The sequence below is a fragment of the Genypterus blacodes genome, unplaced genomic scaffold (genome assembly GCF_046128005.1).
Source record: "Genypterus blacodes isolate CSIRO-AG114 ecotype Tasmania unplaced genomic scaffold, CSIRO-AGI_Gbla_v1 ptg000067l_1, whole genome shotgun sequence".
NCBI classification, from domain to species: domain Eukaryota; kingdom Metazoa; phylum Chordata; class Actinopteri; order Ophidiiformes; family Ophidiidae; genus Genypterus; species Genypterus blacodes.
Window position 1 is genome coordinate 6,382,843 of NW_027466879.1, and position 15,746 is coordinate 6,398,588.

Below are 15,746 nucleotides of genomic sequence, written 5' to 3' on the forward strand. Positions count from 1 at the left end.
CAACCAGCTTAGGTCTGGATGTTATGGTGAGACACACATTTCATCTGACTACTAAACAGCTGAAGGGTATCGAGCACATTCAGTTAAATAACTTGGTATTGAATTATGTTTTTAATATATAATGCTGACATTTTGTACACTGTAGTGACTGATGTAGAGTGTTTGAGGGAATAATAAAGTTTGAAGGATTTGTCAAGTTTAGGGGCTTTCCTGGTTGTTTATTTTAGGGCAGGCTTTATCTCTCCATGGTGTCCCAGCTGTACAGATCCGTCATCAAAACATTGTTTCTGAAGTGTTTATTTAGACCAATCACATATAGAAACCTCCCAGAGTCTGTTAAAGACCACAAACTGCCTCCCAAAATGCTTATTGTGCTCCCTGATTAATCTTAGAGTTGAAGCTAACACGGATCTCTGAACAAACGGCAGTGTAAACACAGTCATCACACAACAAATGACATCACACAGCAAATTAAATCTCCAATCGGTTCTACACATTCATCCTAGATCATAAAATGAGCCTCTCTTCATCAGTGCATGTGGGCTCTACACAGCTCTTTTGCTAACTCTGTGTTGATTGCAAAGCAACAGAAGCATGTGCAGCACATTCTTGTCTTAGAAAATTTTGGCTTTACTACCTTTGATCCACACAGACATACACATAACATTGCTCTAACACACAATCTGCTTATTTGGACTTGGCAAAGCCCACCCTGTTGTTCTCCCTGTCGAACACGGTGTAATACTGGCCAATGAACACGTCACCCAGGATCCACAGAGGCCCGGCAGGAGGGGGGATATCCAGAGCCATGAAGCCACTCAGACAAATGGTCTTCCCGGCCTGGCTCTCCTGGATGTTGGGAAAGACACACAGTGTGAGATGGGACCAACGACAGACAAGTGTAAGAAGTTCAACATTGAACTGGGACAACAAACGTTCGATGGATGTGTGAGCGTTTACTCCTCACACAACAACAAATCTGGCCAAAGTGAACAAAGCGGCTTTTGTTTGGTTGAATGACATCATGCCGTCACAGGGCCGCATTGTTAGAAGTGTAAAAAAGGGATTATCTGTCGCCCCCTGTGGGTGGTTGAGGTCATCTGACCCACCTTCAGGATGTACTGCTCTCCGGTCAGAGAGTAGGTCCGGCCCCCCAGTTTGAAGGTGATGACAGGAAGTGTTGGGATCTTGTCACAGTTCACCATGTACTGGAAAACAAACAGCAATCACTTCATTCCTGCTCTTCACTAGACACTGTATACTAAAAGGTCAAACGCAGTCTTCACACTGCTGATTGGCCCAGAGCTGTGTGTGTGTGTCTCACCTCTCCCTGGATGAGTGGAATCGCTCCGATGGCTTTCTGCAGGGCCTTCACCTCCTCAGCCGGGCCGGTCATGAGAGACGTGCCCGTGTCCACGATGGCCTCACAGCCGCCCGTACACAGGGCCAGCTTATCGCCCACCGCCATCCTGCGTGGGTAGATGGACACACACACACACACACGTTTAGGTATTTAGTGAACAATGAAAGAACACAATCTTCACTTTGCAACAGGTCCTTTTTGTCGTTATCTCAATGCGATTAAGGTGGAGCCGGTACAAAGTTTGGCTTTAGGAGAGGGGAGGGGTCGTTACTCTGAGCAAAGTCATAAACCGTAGTATAAACGGGTATAACTCTACTCGGTTTCACTTTCATTTTTCTCCTGAGCGCCGACAAAGTGCTGGAAGGAAAACAGAAAAGCTTAGGGGAGAAATGTGAGCTAAATCTCTGAACCCTACATGTTCAGAGGGCAGGCGTGGCTGGTGGTGCAGTGATGTCGACTTCTGCCACTGCTATCAACTAACAGCATTTAACAGATGAACATGATTCTGTAGTGAAGAAGACGTGTTCACACTCCATACCAGAGCTCATGGTCGCAGTGTATTTGGCTGCTAGGGATGATTTCAACCAGAAGATGTCACTAGTGTTCACCGAGTTACACTGAGGGTCTGTATCAGGATCTGTGCTGCTTGTGTGTGTGTGTGTGTGTGTGTGTGTGGATGAAGAGTTAAGGCTCTAACCCGTCCATGTGGATCTGCCAGTAGGCCTGGCGGGTGACGTTGACGTAGTTGAAGTCACCGCTGTAATACTTGGGGTCAGTTCCTCCCAGCATCAGCTCACCGCCAGGTTGAGTGTCAGGGTTCCTGACAAAACACACAAACACACACACGATTATGCTCAAGTCATCCAGTAACAGGGACTGCGTCGTCAATTGACTGATGAAGACTCTTCCCCCACCTGTTCAGGTAGAAGGAGAAGACGTTCTGCTCCACCTTCTTCTGGCTCATCATGTTGTCGAACACAGGCGTCACCCCGTCCACAGAGATGCGTGGATAGGCCATGCCGAGGATGCCGTCGAACTTGGCTGCGATGAAAGCCACTCCGGGCTGCTTGGTGGCCTCGCCAAAGACCTGCTTCCCCACGGACATGTCTGCCACCTGGAGAACAAGGAGAGAACAAGACAGGACATGAAGTGACATAATAAAGATAAAGAATATTCTGCGTGAGAAGGCGTCTTACCGTGAACGTGTCCTGACTGAGGAACCCTGACAAACTACCAGAGCCATACTGGATGGCAAAGGCAGTGCCGTTCTTCACGTACGTGCTGGATTTGGCCGAGTTGTATTTGCGGTGAAGCACTGCAAAAGGGAGAAGAAACAGGTTTAGGCCATTTGACTGAAGATGGGATGCAGCAACATGTATGAACCTGCTCTGTGTTGTGTTGCCTTGCAGTGACTTACAGCATGCGATGTCTGTGATGGAGCAGTGAACGGAGGGGACCCACAGGTTGGAGGAGCCGGTGTCAAACACCACAGTGAAGGGCTGCGGCGGGGTGCCCAGGCCAATCTCACCGTAGTACTGAGCCTGGTCACATCAAGACAAAACACACACACTCATTAGCATCCATGACAACAATAAGCTTCTTCTGAAAAGCCTGTGGGGAATGAGCTGATTGTTGTGTCAAAGCCCTGCCAGTAAATAAGTCTGAGTCCCTCTGCACGTATCCAGGAACAAAGATTATGATAATCTGTCAGAGAGACTCAACTACATTTGTACCAACAGCAGAATAGGAAAGGCTGAATGGGCAGAGCGCCTTGGCAGCATGAGCGAGGTGTGAATGTACAGCAGGCAGAGGAATTTAACCCCCCACTCGGTCACATGTCAGGTCATCACAGCGCTTTGTGTCAGCAAATATCAGCGGGGTGGGGGGGGGGCGGAGGTCAAGCGGTTTCCGAGTCACCGATGTGAAAAGTTCCACTATTACTTTGCAAAAATCCGTCTGTCTGTCTGTCTGTCTCTGTGTGTGTGTGTGTACTTCCACTTTAAGATCTGAAGCGACTCGTGCTTCATGTGACTGTAACACAACTTGACCACAATACTGCAAGTGGTTTCTGTCGAGTCATTCAAGCCCTTTGACTCCTTTTTCATGATTGAACAAAAACTGTTGCATCCTGTTGTGGAACAGGAAACACACACACACAAACACAGCACTGCAGCAGTCTGCAAAGCATCTGTTTACCAAGGTGTACCCTTTATCAGTGGTGGAAGGGGAAGATCAGCAAAGTTAAGGAATTTCAGTCATTTGAGGTTTTCACCTTTAATACACACGTTCCCAGTTTGGACTTCTCATTTTTAAATACTGGGAGGAATTGTGAGAAGCCAAAAAATGGTTTGAAGTAGAATGATTCTGATATTTCACCGCCTCAGAGTGGAATCACCGTGGAATCAACGTGGAACGTATTTAGCTCTGTCCTCCACACAGCTATCATTAGACAAGGGGTTAAATGCCTGCAACACTGCGGAGGAGCGAGCAGACCAGCTGACCAGAACCGCTTCAAAAGATCAGACGCCAAGACTGTGACTCAGCTGTCATAAGGGAAAGGTTCCTCTTCTGACAGCTGATATCAGGCGAAATGTGAATGAGTCAACCTTCTAACAAAATCAATCAGTGTGCCAGAGATTTGGTGGGATTGACAAGAGCGTCTCAGGTGGGATTAAGAGGAAAGGGCAAAGTTTCACCACACAAGAGAACCTTTGTAACGCTTCTCCCTCAGCTGGGCTTTTAACATTTACAAAGTGCATCAGAGGACGTGAAGCTTTAAGGCTCCACAGGTTTACTGAGCGTCACTTACATCCAGGAAGTTCTTCAGGGTTTCTGGAGTGGGCTCATTACTGGCAGGGAAGCCGAGGTTGTACTTTGGGGAGTGGTTGTCACCGAGCAGCTCTTCCACCGTTCTCCCAGAGTCTGTCAACTCCCGTCTGATGGTACGGAACTTCTTTAGGGGAATTCTGCATGGGAAGAAGCGAGACGATTCCAATGAAGTCACAGCTGTTCATATAAGGAGCGACCTACTGCACTTTGCGTTCTTATCTGTGCGCCCGTGTGATCGTGCAGTCTGCATGTGTTAGACGAGAACTAGACCTAATGTAGCCGTGTGAGCTAAACTTCACATTCTACCTTATTAAAAAAAGAGAAGACCTTTATTCAGATCTGCTTCAAAGTCTATTTAGCTCTTCCTCCTCTTGCGCCAACCTTCTACAAAGTTTCATTGCAATCCATCCATTACTCCCAGAAACATCCCCCACACACAGACAAATCTCCTTGGTGGAGGTAATTGATTGGAAGTTCTGAACAGCAGAACAAAATGACAATTCGCTGCAGTGCTGGAGACAACTGAGCCTCACGGGGAGAAATACACAACACAGGGAGAACTACACAACACACACAGCTGGAGATGACTTCTGATTCAGCAGTCATAATAAGGAAATACGAGGGAGACATTTACACAGAGGAGAGCTCAATGGTCTTTAGTGTTGCAATCGTCTTTGAAATTGCAGTATAAAGTGTTACAGTCATCAAAGCAGCTAAATATAAGAATCAATTTTAAATGTCTAAACTTTCTCAAGGGTCTCAAGCAAGCATCAAGGCAAGAGCAGGAAATTAAGACAAGTGATTTGTATTGCTTAGCAACATTTTAGATCGCAGATGCCACATCTGTCACAGACACTACTCCGACATCTAACAGCGTTTAAAACTAACCTAACATGCACACAAAACAATTAGGTGACTTCAGTCCAAATGAAAGATGTTTCACTGGACTGTTTTGAATTAACCGACAGCTAGAGTTAGCTTTTTTTGCTAACTTGCGTCACTTTGACACACTACACACACACATTTAGAGTCGGTACACGCTGTACCTGCAGGAGTGAAGTGTTAGCGTAGCTGCGTGGCTTAGCTGCCAGCCACTTACGAGTATTAATGCACTTTATGCGCTTAAAGGTTGCTCAAAAAACTCACTGCTACTTACCGAACAAGCGCGTCGTTGGTCAAGACCAGCGCCGCAAAAACACACAGGAATAAAATCTTCATTTCACACTTTTCTAATTTAAAAACAGCGGAAACAACACAATGACTGGACACTCTGCACGTTAGAGCAACACAACAAGACAGCTTATATCAGCTGACTGGAGCGGCGCGGGTCACGTGAAGCTCCGGGGCTGATGCTGCCTTCAGGTGCTCCCCGGAAATGTCAGAATTAGTTGGGAAAATGGGCTGCATTTCTTTTCCTGCCAAGCAAATTATTCATGAATTACAGCGGCACGTTGTTTTTTGTCCGTCAATAGCAAAGCGAAGATGATTCTTACCAAAGCTTCTTTGTGTGTGTCATTAGTAAGTGAGGTTGTTTTAAATGTTATATATTCATATGACTATAGTTGTGTTTGTTAGGGATGCTGTAGTTTATCAGGCATGGGAAAGTGTGAACACACTGCCACCTTGTGGCCAAGCTATAAAGTGTGGTCTTAAAGCCTGTACAAATCAACTCAATTCACGAAGAATCGTTTATAAAAGCAATGTCACATTTCCTGAGATATTTTATTTCTCTCTTTCGGATATTTACAGTATATTATAGACATTATCAGTTTTCTCTTGATTTGTATTGTGTGCAATAACCGATCATAGTGTTACAAATGTGTGACAAAAAAACAACAATCTGTGCGAAGAAGAAGAAACTAGCTCTTCCTGTATTTCAAGTATCACCCAAGAAGGTTGATGCTAGTGGGTGAAGTGTGATGTCATAGCTCTTATATGTTATATGTCAAATGTTGTGTTTCCCATGATGTCACATGAACAGATAAATGGGGACGAAAAGAGAATGGAATAAAAATGCTCTCGAACAACATGGGCTGCATCAAAGGGAAGAATACAGCACCAATGCAGGAGATCGCAGATGACTTTTCTGAGTGGAAAGATTCCATCAAAAACATGCCAGGGAGGAGGAAGAGGAGGAGGAGGATGAAGAAGCAGAGTCTGGACCATGTGTGGTGTAAGAAATTCAAACCTACTCTTCCCACTATTGAGGAAGAAGATGAAAATGAAGAAACCTGTGCCAAAAATAAGCCTGCAAACTGGAAAAGATTCAGCACCCTTTTCGTCTCACGAGTTAAGAAGGGAATCCATTCCTCTGTTCCTCAATTGAAAAGGATGAAGAGGTTTGTAACATGGAACGCGGCGTCACATCACAACATAATGAGGTCCATGGCATTGCTTCCAGTGTATCTTAATAATCTTTACATTGAATTCTACTCGGCACAGCTTCAAGTACAGACACAGCGAAGCAACCCTGTAACAAAACATTACTCCAGGTTTCACAATAGAGATGTGAGCTGATCTGACTCATCAGAAGGTTCTAATGTTGTTTCATCTTCAAGTAGCACATTCTCCTACAAGCACTGGGGTTTGTCAACATATATTTTAGCATAATCCAGTCAGCTTTTTATATGTTTCCATGGAGCCAACTTTCATTCAGAAAGCGACTGATGGTGCTGCAGACACTGTTGGACCTTGATCTTGGAGGTCAGCTTGTATCTGTTCGGATGTTTTCCTTCGTTCTTTCTCCACCATTGGAACAATCTTTCTGTTCAATCTGGGCTCAGTTTTTTGTCTTTTGGCCACTGCAGGAAGGTTTGACTTCCTGAAACGTCCTGATAACATCAGATACTGTGGTCACAGAAACATCAAGCTGCTTGGAGAAGTTCTTGTAGCTTTTGCCTCTGCATAATTTGGCAATTATTTCCCTCCTCGTCTTCTCGGACATCTTTCTTCTTTCAGTTGTTCATGGTGGTGCATATGCAGATACCAAACAGCACAGGGAGAACTCTGCTACTTTTAAATCGGTTGAATGGTTTGAATTAAAGAAATAAGTCTGCTTGAAGTTTCAAAACAATCTCTTAACTTATTTAATTTGTTTGTATTGTAAGGGGACCAGCACTACTTGTCCATACTTCTATCAAGTAGAGAAACCAAGATGAAAGAACCCAAAGTGGTGTCGTTGGTAAAACCAGTTCAAAACTAATACATAATAGGACACATTGTGAACAAAATAAAAGCACATTCTTATAGTTTACAACGACAAAATCAACACTATATGGTTGGAACTTCTCCGGTTATTCAGTTTGTTAAATTACTTAGATTGTATTACCACAATTTACATAAACACAAGATGATAAGTTTTAGTGGCGCTACAGAGTTTTAAATATAATTAGAATAAGCCCCCAACATCACTGTTAAGCAACACAAACACCTGATGTCACACCTAGATACACTGTGAAACACACTATTGGCTGGTCAACACAGGTTGAGGAGGGTAGACGCCATCTCACTGATTTTCTTGACCCCTGACCTCTGTTGAAGTTTCCTGCCAAATCCAGCCTGATGGGGAGAACGGTTGCTTCTTCTTCAGCGTGGTGCTAATGGATTTTTTAATTTGATTCATTTGATTATTGATTAATTATGAGGGCTTGCTAGGGTTGTTATACTTATGTCAACAGTGACATCAATCATGATGTCATTATGGGGTTCCTCTGCCGGCTCCATTCATGATTTAAAAGACTGACTCAGCTAAAAGTCAATTTTTTTGTATTTCCTTTTTGTATTTTTCTGCAGATATCTCCTGTTCCATATGCCAGACCAGTTAGTGATAATGCCCCTCTAAGCTGATATGCCAACCACCAATAAAACACTGTGAACGTGGAGAAGATGTCATTAACAACTGTGACATCATCATTCAGGGTGGTTCCATTTATGTCTGAATGGATGAAAGGTGCTCATTGCAACTCAGCACACACACACACACACACACACACACACACACACACACACACACACGCACGTGTAACCCTGGAAAAATAACGTGTTATAATGGGAATAATATAAATGCATTTAAAGGGTGTGTTTAGGTTTATGTTTTGGATTGTCGATGGGTTTAATTGCTGAATATTTCATTGATATTGATGATGTTGTAATTTGGCATAACCAAAGAAAAAGAAGAAAGAATTATGTGTGCATAATTGTATTTGAATGTAACTGACTGTTCCGAGACTGATATATTAGATTTAGTATTCATTAACAGAATATGTACAGACTTCATTGAGTTTCCTGGAGAGGAACGCTAATAAACTTCTGTTTCATGTTTTGATCACAACTTCTGGTGTTGTGTCCGCATCTGTGGGTCCGCCACTTCTAACTAAGGATCGCAAGATCCTAACAGTACTGTGCTTTACCTTTATCTCTTTCTCTGTCCCTGTCTCTCTCCCCCTCTCTCTCCCCCCTCTCTCTCTTTGTGTGTGTTGCCTTGCATGCCTTTTTTTGTACCTTTGTATACAGTAATCCCACTGGAAGTTCCTATTGCACACCAATCCATTCGTTGAGAAGGAATCTCTCATGGAACTGCCTCTCCCAAGGTTTCTTTTTTCCTTATACATTAAGGTTTTCTCAGGAGTTGTTCCTTGTCTTCCTAGAGAGCTTTGGGCTGGGTCAGCACCTTTCCTGATGATGTGGGTTTGTAAAGCACTTTGGGACATATGTGATATTGGGATATACAAATAAATAAATCGACAAATACAATTGACTTGCCTTGAGGTCATTAAACTACACCCTTCACATCTACATGGTTCATGCAAATGGTCTATTTGACTTTCAGAGGCAAGGAGTTTGCAAGTATGATTCACATTTTCATATTTCATTCCGTCATAGGACTTCATTGTATTGCACAGGACTACATGTGAGAGAAATATGTAAACCCTGCCTACTTTCAAACTACTTTCAACACATATGCTAAAAATGACTGTTGGATTGTCAGTGCGACATCATCATGTCCGCTCACTTATACTACTACTTCTTAACACATTAACACATTCTTGTTATTCCACCATCTAGATCTGTGTTTGATTTATGCTCCTTGTAATGCAATACACATATGCATGATCTAAATGTTTTTATTTCAGTTTAAACAATAACAGTATCATTTATATAACATATTTGGTGTGATTTTTCTGCTGTAAATGTGTTGCATTATGAACACATTCATGTAGGGAGAAGCTTCTAGTCCCTGCAGGCTGCTTGAGTGTTGTGTTCCTCTGGGGGCTGAGCTCTGGTCTGGTTGTCGGGCGGCAGCGGTTTCCCTAAATGATGCCCCACAGTGATGCCGTAGGGGTTTGATCGGACTTCCTCCCTCACCTCGGGCAAAAGCAAGAACCCCCCTTGAAAGCTGAGATCAAAAAGCTCACATGGGGCAAAGGTCAAAGGCTTTTCTACCCACAGTCCTTTGAGCCGGTCCTGCCACTTTCTGAGCATTTCTGTGCGCACGGTGTGGGGACAGTGAGCTGGACTCCAGAATATCTGAGGAGCGAGGACCTGAAATCCACAGAAGTGCAGAGTTCCGTTCTGATGGGGGGAAGAGTGACAAAATAACAGGAAGCTGCAGAGATGAGATCACAGTCAACATATAGAGTCATAACATGTTTCTGTGTTATCACATTTCCTCCATCAGGCAGATGCGGGTGACGGTTTTCTCTTTTGAAACTTTTACACTGCTTAGTAAACACACATTGACACGGGTTTACTACTAATCCCATGTCTCCTAAATAAAATGCAGCTCTCCTTCATATAACATCACAGGCTGTGTGTGTGTGTGTGTGTGTGTGTGTGTGTGTGTGTGTGTGTGTGTGTGTGTGTGTGTGTGGCTTACCTGAAGAGGCCACAGTACTACATTGATGTCTCCATTGATGCCATCGGGGCGGAGCATGGTCTGTGTGGCTCCAGTGGTGAAGGACAGTATTGCTTTCTTATCCTTCCAAAGACCACAAATACACAGTCATTATTTTATGGCAAATTGACTCATTTTTAAACAAAATGCCACATTGAACCTTTCTGACACTGAGGCCGCAATTTTAATGTGCCGTCACATCTTTGGATTACAAATGTTGTGTGAATGTTTTACCAATCAAGATGTAGCAATGCATCTCTTAAACCCAATGTGTGAATGTGTGTAAGTCAAGAGATTCACAAGCACTTCACAAGCAAAGTGTTTCTTTTTCAACTGTGACCGCCAGTCAGGGAGTCCTTCACTTATTCCCTCCCTCCCTGTGAGTGAAATGCTGGACCTTTTTGCATAAAACAAATATATTTGAATGTTCTGCTCTAGTTCAGAAGTATGTACTTGTATCTCCAGAGACAGACCTTAAATATGCCATTATTATACATCTTCTCCAGGGAGAAAGCGAAGCCTTTTGCCAGCACTCTGTCAATCCAGCCCTTCATGATGGCAGGAAAGCTGAACCAGTACAAAGGAAACTGCAGAAAAAAGTCACAATTTTACTATTGTCACCAAAATCTATCTATCTATCTATCTATCTATCTATCTATCTATTTATCGATATGAATGTTTTGTGAATCTTCCAGGAAGGATTCAGATCAATGCCTTGCGATTAAGCGTCTAGCACACCTGTTGCATATCAGCTGATTTACCCTGGTTGCTCTGCCTTGTATCAAAGAACTTTACTTCGGATGTTTGCACAAACCAGACAAACCGGAGGCGAGAGTGACCGCTGACCTGAAAGATGATGAGGTCGGCCTCCTGGACTTTGCGCTGCTCCGTTATTATGTCATCAGTGAGGCGGCCTTCCATCCACGCATGCATGGTCTCCTCTCCATACTGAAAGAGCTCAGGGTTCTTCATCCCTCCTGAACAGAACACACTCAGAATTTGAAGAAGAGCAAATCCTATTTCAGCCTATAATTAACAATCTATCACTTGTTGCTGTCTCGTGTTTTGGTTCTGCTTCAATAACTGATTTCTAAACAAACACGCAGACCCCCGCCAATGCAGTTTGGCAGCAAAACGGTCAGAATATTTGAGAATACAAGATAAATCTGTTCCTCGGCGTATCTGTCTGTAACTCGATTTCCTGCCGGCACACAACCAAAAACAGAACCTGTTGGGTGGAGGTAATAAAGACATGAAATCAGAAGGTGAGGGACAGAGACAGAGACAGAGACAGAAAGGTCACCAGTGATGTCCTCCTCCGTGGCGCTGGCTTTAAAGTTCATGCCATACAGGTCAGACACAATGACCCTGCAGCCCTGCCGGGCCAGCTCCTCCACAGCTACATCCCGCACGGCTGCATTGAATGAACCGGCGCTGTGATGGGCGTACACAATCAGAACGGTCTTCTGAGCTGGAACACACACACACACACACACACATTGGTTGTTATTCTTATGCGACATCTGAACTGTACTGTATTTCCATTCCTTCAGTAATTCATCCATTGAATTTGACCCATTGCATGTGGATTTCACAGTGTGTTTTGTATTGTTTGCAATGTAACTGCTTTCAGACTGTATCATGCATGATCTCGTCCTGTATCGTTGCTTTCTTTATTGCATTGGAAGGCACTACTCCAAAAGGACCGTATAGATTTAAACTTTAAACATTGACTTTGCTGACTTTGTGTCTGAATGGGGAAACAACCTGATATCTGCTCCTACACTGACAGACAAAAGATAAACACATGAGAAAACAGGTAAGCAGTGGATCAGATTGTGAAGAAGAGCGAGAACAATATGTTCCTTTAACAAGATGCTAGAGTCGATACAGCTCGACATATCAAACCAGTTGGCAAACGTTTCCAACAAGACAATGCTGGGCGTCTTGAAATGAAAGACAGTGTTCCTGCTTTCTTCAACTGAACTTTCATCACTGCAACTAATAACATTTTGCCCCCACATGGAAGAAAATCTGATGCAGGGTTAAACTCTGTATATTGTGCGTTTTCTATACATTCAAGCAGGCCATATTTGGAGCAGCTTGCTCTCGTCTATCTCACCCATCTCTTAGGAGACACATGCTAATAAATGTAATATTATTATTGTTATTGCAGTTGTTGTATATTTTCAACCAAGTGAAATCACAGCTTATTGATTTTTGGAGCATTTTCCTCAACTTCATTCTGTGAGAAAATATGCATAGTAAAGATAATTTGGAATTTGAAGCATTACCGTTTCAGCGCTCATATTCCCTATACCCAATTTCCTTTAAACAACATGTATGGCATAACTTCACCTTTGAGAAAAAGTATCAGCCATTCAAAACTGTGTCTAAAAATAGAGTTCAGAGATGAAAGGCCAAAGGCAGCAAACACATACACTCATAGGTCTAAAAATAAATGTTCATGTGGCTAGATTCACTTTGGACAAACATAAAATATACTTGTGAGCTTGTAGCCTGTTGCTCATCGAGAAAGACCAGATAGTCAAAGTCACAAATGGAAGTGAGGAAGTGAGGATCATTAAGCAGCACGTACTTACCCATCATATGTGTTTTGGAAGAGTCTGCACCACAGCTTCCTGCAGCTCAGATACACCGTGTGAGGTTGTTTGGGTGAGAAATGAGTTGCGACCTGCAAAGAGATAAAACAAATGTGGACAAGGGAAGAAAGAAAGCGTGAAGCAAAGGAGTAAAACCGGTTTAGTCAGTGTGAGTATGCGTCAGTGAGGCTGTGGACTCTTGGAATTTTGTTCTAGCATGGAAAAAAACATTGGTTAAAACATATTCAAAAGATATTTAAATTAAATTCCAAACTAAAATACATATATTGTTTTGTTCGGTGTTTTACCGGAAACAAAATCCAGCATCCAACATTTTGGTGAAGCAAAGAGAGGAACATTCTGTGCAGATATACCAAAGAAATGAGGGGAAAAGAGAGAAAAGAGAAAGAAGAAACAAAAAGCAACAACTGTCCCCATTCATTTCACAGGTCAAAGGTGATAAACGATCATGATTATCAGTGTAGCCTCACAGTCAGCATACAAGTTAGGTGATAACCTGCATGTGTTTGATTGTGGGGACTCTCTTCCAATGCATACAGAGGGCTTTGTCAGTTAATCCAGGGCAAACAAACGACACAGTGGCCTCTTACATGGTGGTTGCATGTAAATTTCACTGCGGAAGTACAAACGTTTTAATACGACCATAACTGTCTGACAGTCTGTGGTTTCATCGTTGTGTTGTTTGAGTGGCACTCACCTTCATGCTGATATCAGACGTGCATCCGTGCGACAGACTCCAACGTTAACCTTTCGCCTAGCAGGACACCTGAGCAGCTGCACTGACACCTGAAAAAGAACGAGAAGGGGCTCAGATGAACGTGCTTGCAGTCACAGGTGAAATGTGTGACAGACACTGGCCTGCACCCAAAGATCTTGGGACTTCGTGTAGGAATTGGAGTGAGGCCTTCACAACACAATAGGGAGTCACGTGACCTGCAGCTTTCAGTGGAGTGTCACACCTTCCCCAGCCTCACACCCACGGCTGCTCTATAAACTCTGACGGGCCTATGCATGTGTGTGCGTGCGTGCGTGTGTGTGTGTGTGTTTGTGTTACTCATCTTCATCTGTCACTTTTGCCATGTTTGTTTTTCACTACATCATGGGTTGTGGCTCACACTGTGGCTGAGGTTATAAACAGCAGTGGGAATTGTTGAGAGGTGCTGAGATGCCTTGATTCCGCTTTTATTTTCTTTATTAGCCTGTCTCAACGCGAGTTTAAACGGTCTTCACAGCTCCATACTGTGCATCTTTCAAGTGCTTTCATGTCAACTGGACTGACTGAATTGGCAGTAAAAACAGTCTGACAACAGGCTGGGACTTGCCCACAGAGCAGATAGGTAACACCCGTGTTCTGATGTTACCATGCATAAGGAATGAGTGGTTAGTAACACTCAGGTCAGCTGGTGTTGCTGCACACAAAAAGTCTAGGTATACAGTATAAACACGGACATCGAACATGTCAGCAAGTGGACAAACACAAGTATCAGCATTCAAAGAGAAGAGAAGAAGAGAGGAATGATCTCTGATGGTGAAACATTCAATAAAATGAAAATCAACTAAATTGGAGATTGTTGTGTGGAGAAAGAAATCACAAACATATCACATGACAACTTTTGAAAAAAAATTTACTTTCTTCATTCTCTGTGCCTTACAATCTCAGTGTTGTCAGATTGTGACCTGGTGGGGGATTTATTAATAATACAATCAATACTAATTCAAATACACGCAGAGCCCCTTGTGCTGATGCTGGACCCCTGAGCAATGTTTGTGATTGTAGCAGTAGGATACGATAACAAGCTGTTAAGTATGTATAGCTGTGACATCAGAGTACTACATATCCATTAAATCTATGTATTCTCATGATCAGAACAAGCAGCTATTATACAGTATATCTTGTGTATGTGTTCATGGTAAAACCAGTATTTAGAAATGAGGTGTGGCTGCGTGTGAAAGCCTGCATTTGATGCCCTTCAACGATCTGAAAAGAAAACAAAGAGTGTTAGCCACAGTAACACAGGAAATGCTCCTTTAACCGTGTCAGCGTAGGCGGAGTCAGCTGTGTTGACTATCAGTCCATGCAACGTTTCCTCACACACATTCTTTAAATGAGAGGGTTGGCAGCATTCACGTCCACAGGCTACATTCAAATGTTGGAAGTCTGCTCCTGACGAGGCTGAGGACAGGAGAAGCAAGAGCTGACTCGTCTCAGGGTGGAGTTTGCTGTGACAGATGTTAGCTCGGTCATTGAACAACTCAATGTCAATGTGAAATCTATGTGTGTATAACCTTGAATCAAATCGTTTGTAAATCATGGGCTTGTACATTTGTGGCCCTCTGGTTCTAGCAGTGGTGTGAGGAGATCGTAGGTACGAGACCGGGGCTTTTCTGTGTGGAGTTTCCATGTTCTCCCCGTGTCTCCCCGGGTTCTCTGTGAGGACTCCAGAACCTGCTTCCTTCCTGTTTTCCTGTATTCCATATTGTTAAGGGTGGTGTGTATTGTAGGGAGTTTACGTCACTTAGAAATGCATCAAAACTGCAGATCCTGAGCTGTCCTGAAAAGCCCTTTACCTCAAAGAAGACTCTGAAACATTGCTCTTCTACAATGCCCTATTGTTCCTGAAGTGAAGTAAGAAGAAGAAACAGAAGTAAGTCAATTGAACAGTCGCAAATTAGGCTAAATTCCGCAACAGCAAAGCACAACAGGTTTAATGGTAGTTTCAAATTTTGGCATCAGTCCTAACAAAGCACCTGTGCTGCAATACAAATGTAAACCCCTTAGGAAATGTAACAGATGTCAAACAGAGGAGGTGAACTTTATTCTATCTGATTAACAATTGACTACTTGCCTCAGTCCTGTCTGGGACACAGGATCACCGATAGACAGGACAATCACAGTGGTGTTGGGTAACGATTGCTCCATGAATTGGGTTCTACTGTATCTCCAAATGGTGCTGATCTTCAACCGCACGTGGGAACTTGATAAAAAACAGTGCAGGCTCAAAATGTGACCGACAAATGAAGTAATACGTTTATTCCT

At 43.3% G+C, this 15,746-nt stretch overlaps 2 protein-coding genes across 3 annotated transcripts; both read right to left on the reverse strand.

Moving 5' to 3' along the window:
- Nucleotides 1-281: 281 nt before the first annotated feature.
- ctsd (cathepsin D) lies at nt 282-5,536 on the reverse strand. The gene is made up of 9 exons (XM_076155904.1): nt 5,349-5,536; nt 4,173-4,329; nt 2,781-2,904; nt 2,560-2,678; nt 2,278-2,477; nt 2,061-2,183; nt 1,325-1,469; nt 1,110-1,208; nt 282-849 (listed from the first exon to the last, which is right to left on the reverse strand). Exons 1-9 carry the CDS (start codon nt 5,408-5,410, stop codon nt 688-690), a joined length of 1,191 nt encoding a protein of 396 aa, XP_076012019.1. The 5' UTR covers nt 5,411-5,536; the 3' UTR covers nt 282-687.
- Nucleotides 5,537-9,299: 3,763 nt separating this feature from the next.
- Nucleotides 9,300-13,515, reverse strand: nqo1 (NAD(P)H dehydrogenase, quinone 1). Of its 2 annotated transcripts, none has more exons than XM_076155261.1 (7): nt 13,407-13,489; nt 12,689-12,780; nt 11,389-11,556; nt 10,932-11,062; nt 10,559-10,672; nt 10,068-10,169; nt 9,300-9,763 (listed from the first exon to the last, which is right to left on the reverse strand). In XM_076155261.1, the coding sequence occupies exons 2-7, from the start codon at nt 12,693-12,695 to the stop codon at nt 9,422-9,424; spliced, it is 864 nt and encodes a 287-aa protein (XP_076011376.1). In that variant the 5' UTR covers nt 12,696-12,780; nt 13,407-13,489; the 3' UTR covers nt 9,300-9,421. The 2 variants fall into 2 exon arrangements, with proteins under 2 accessions (XP_076011376.1, XP_076011377.1); XM_076155262.1 differs by having other exon boundaries at nt 9,602-9,797; nt 13,407-13,515.
- Between the last annotated feature and the right edge of the window lie 2,231 nt (nt 13,516-15,746).

Bases quoted from the DNA above. Each gene is read 5' to 3' on its own strand.
- nqo1 (XM_076155261.1), bottom strand. The intron at 11,063-11,388 runs GTGACCTTTCTG...TGTTCTGTTCAG, and splicing joins CACGGAGGAGGACATCACTG to GAGGGATGAAGAACCCTGAG. The intron at 10,170-10,558 runs GTCTGTCTCTGG...GGTCTTTGGAAG, and splicing joins ATAATAATGGCATATTTAAG to GATAAGAAAGCAATACTGTC.
- ctsd (XM_076155904.1), bottom strand. From the start codon at position 5,410: ATGAAGATTTTATTCCTGTGTGTTTTTGCGGCGCTGGTCTTGACCAAC. The intron at 2,679-2,780 runs GTAAGTCACTGC...TCCCTTTTGCAG, and splicing joins CATCACAGACATCGCATGCT to TGCTTCACCGCAAATACAAC. The intron at 850-1,109 runs GTGGGTCAGATG...CCCAACATCCAG, and splicing joins GAGAGCAGTACATCCTGAAG to GAGAGCCAGGCCGGGAAGAC.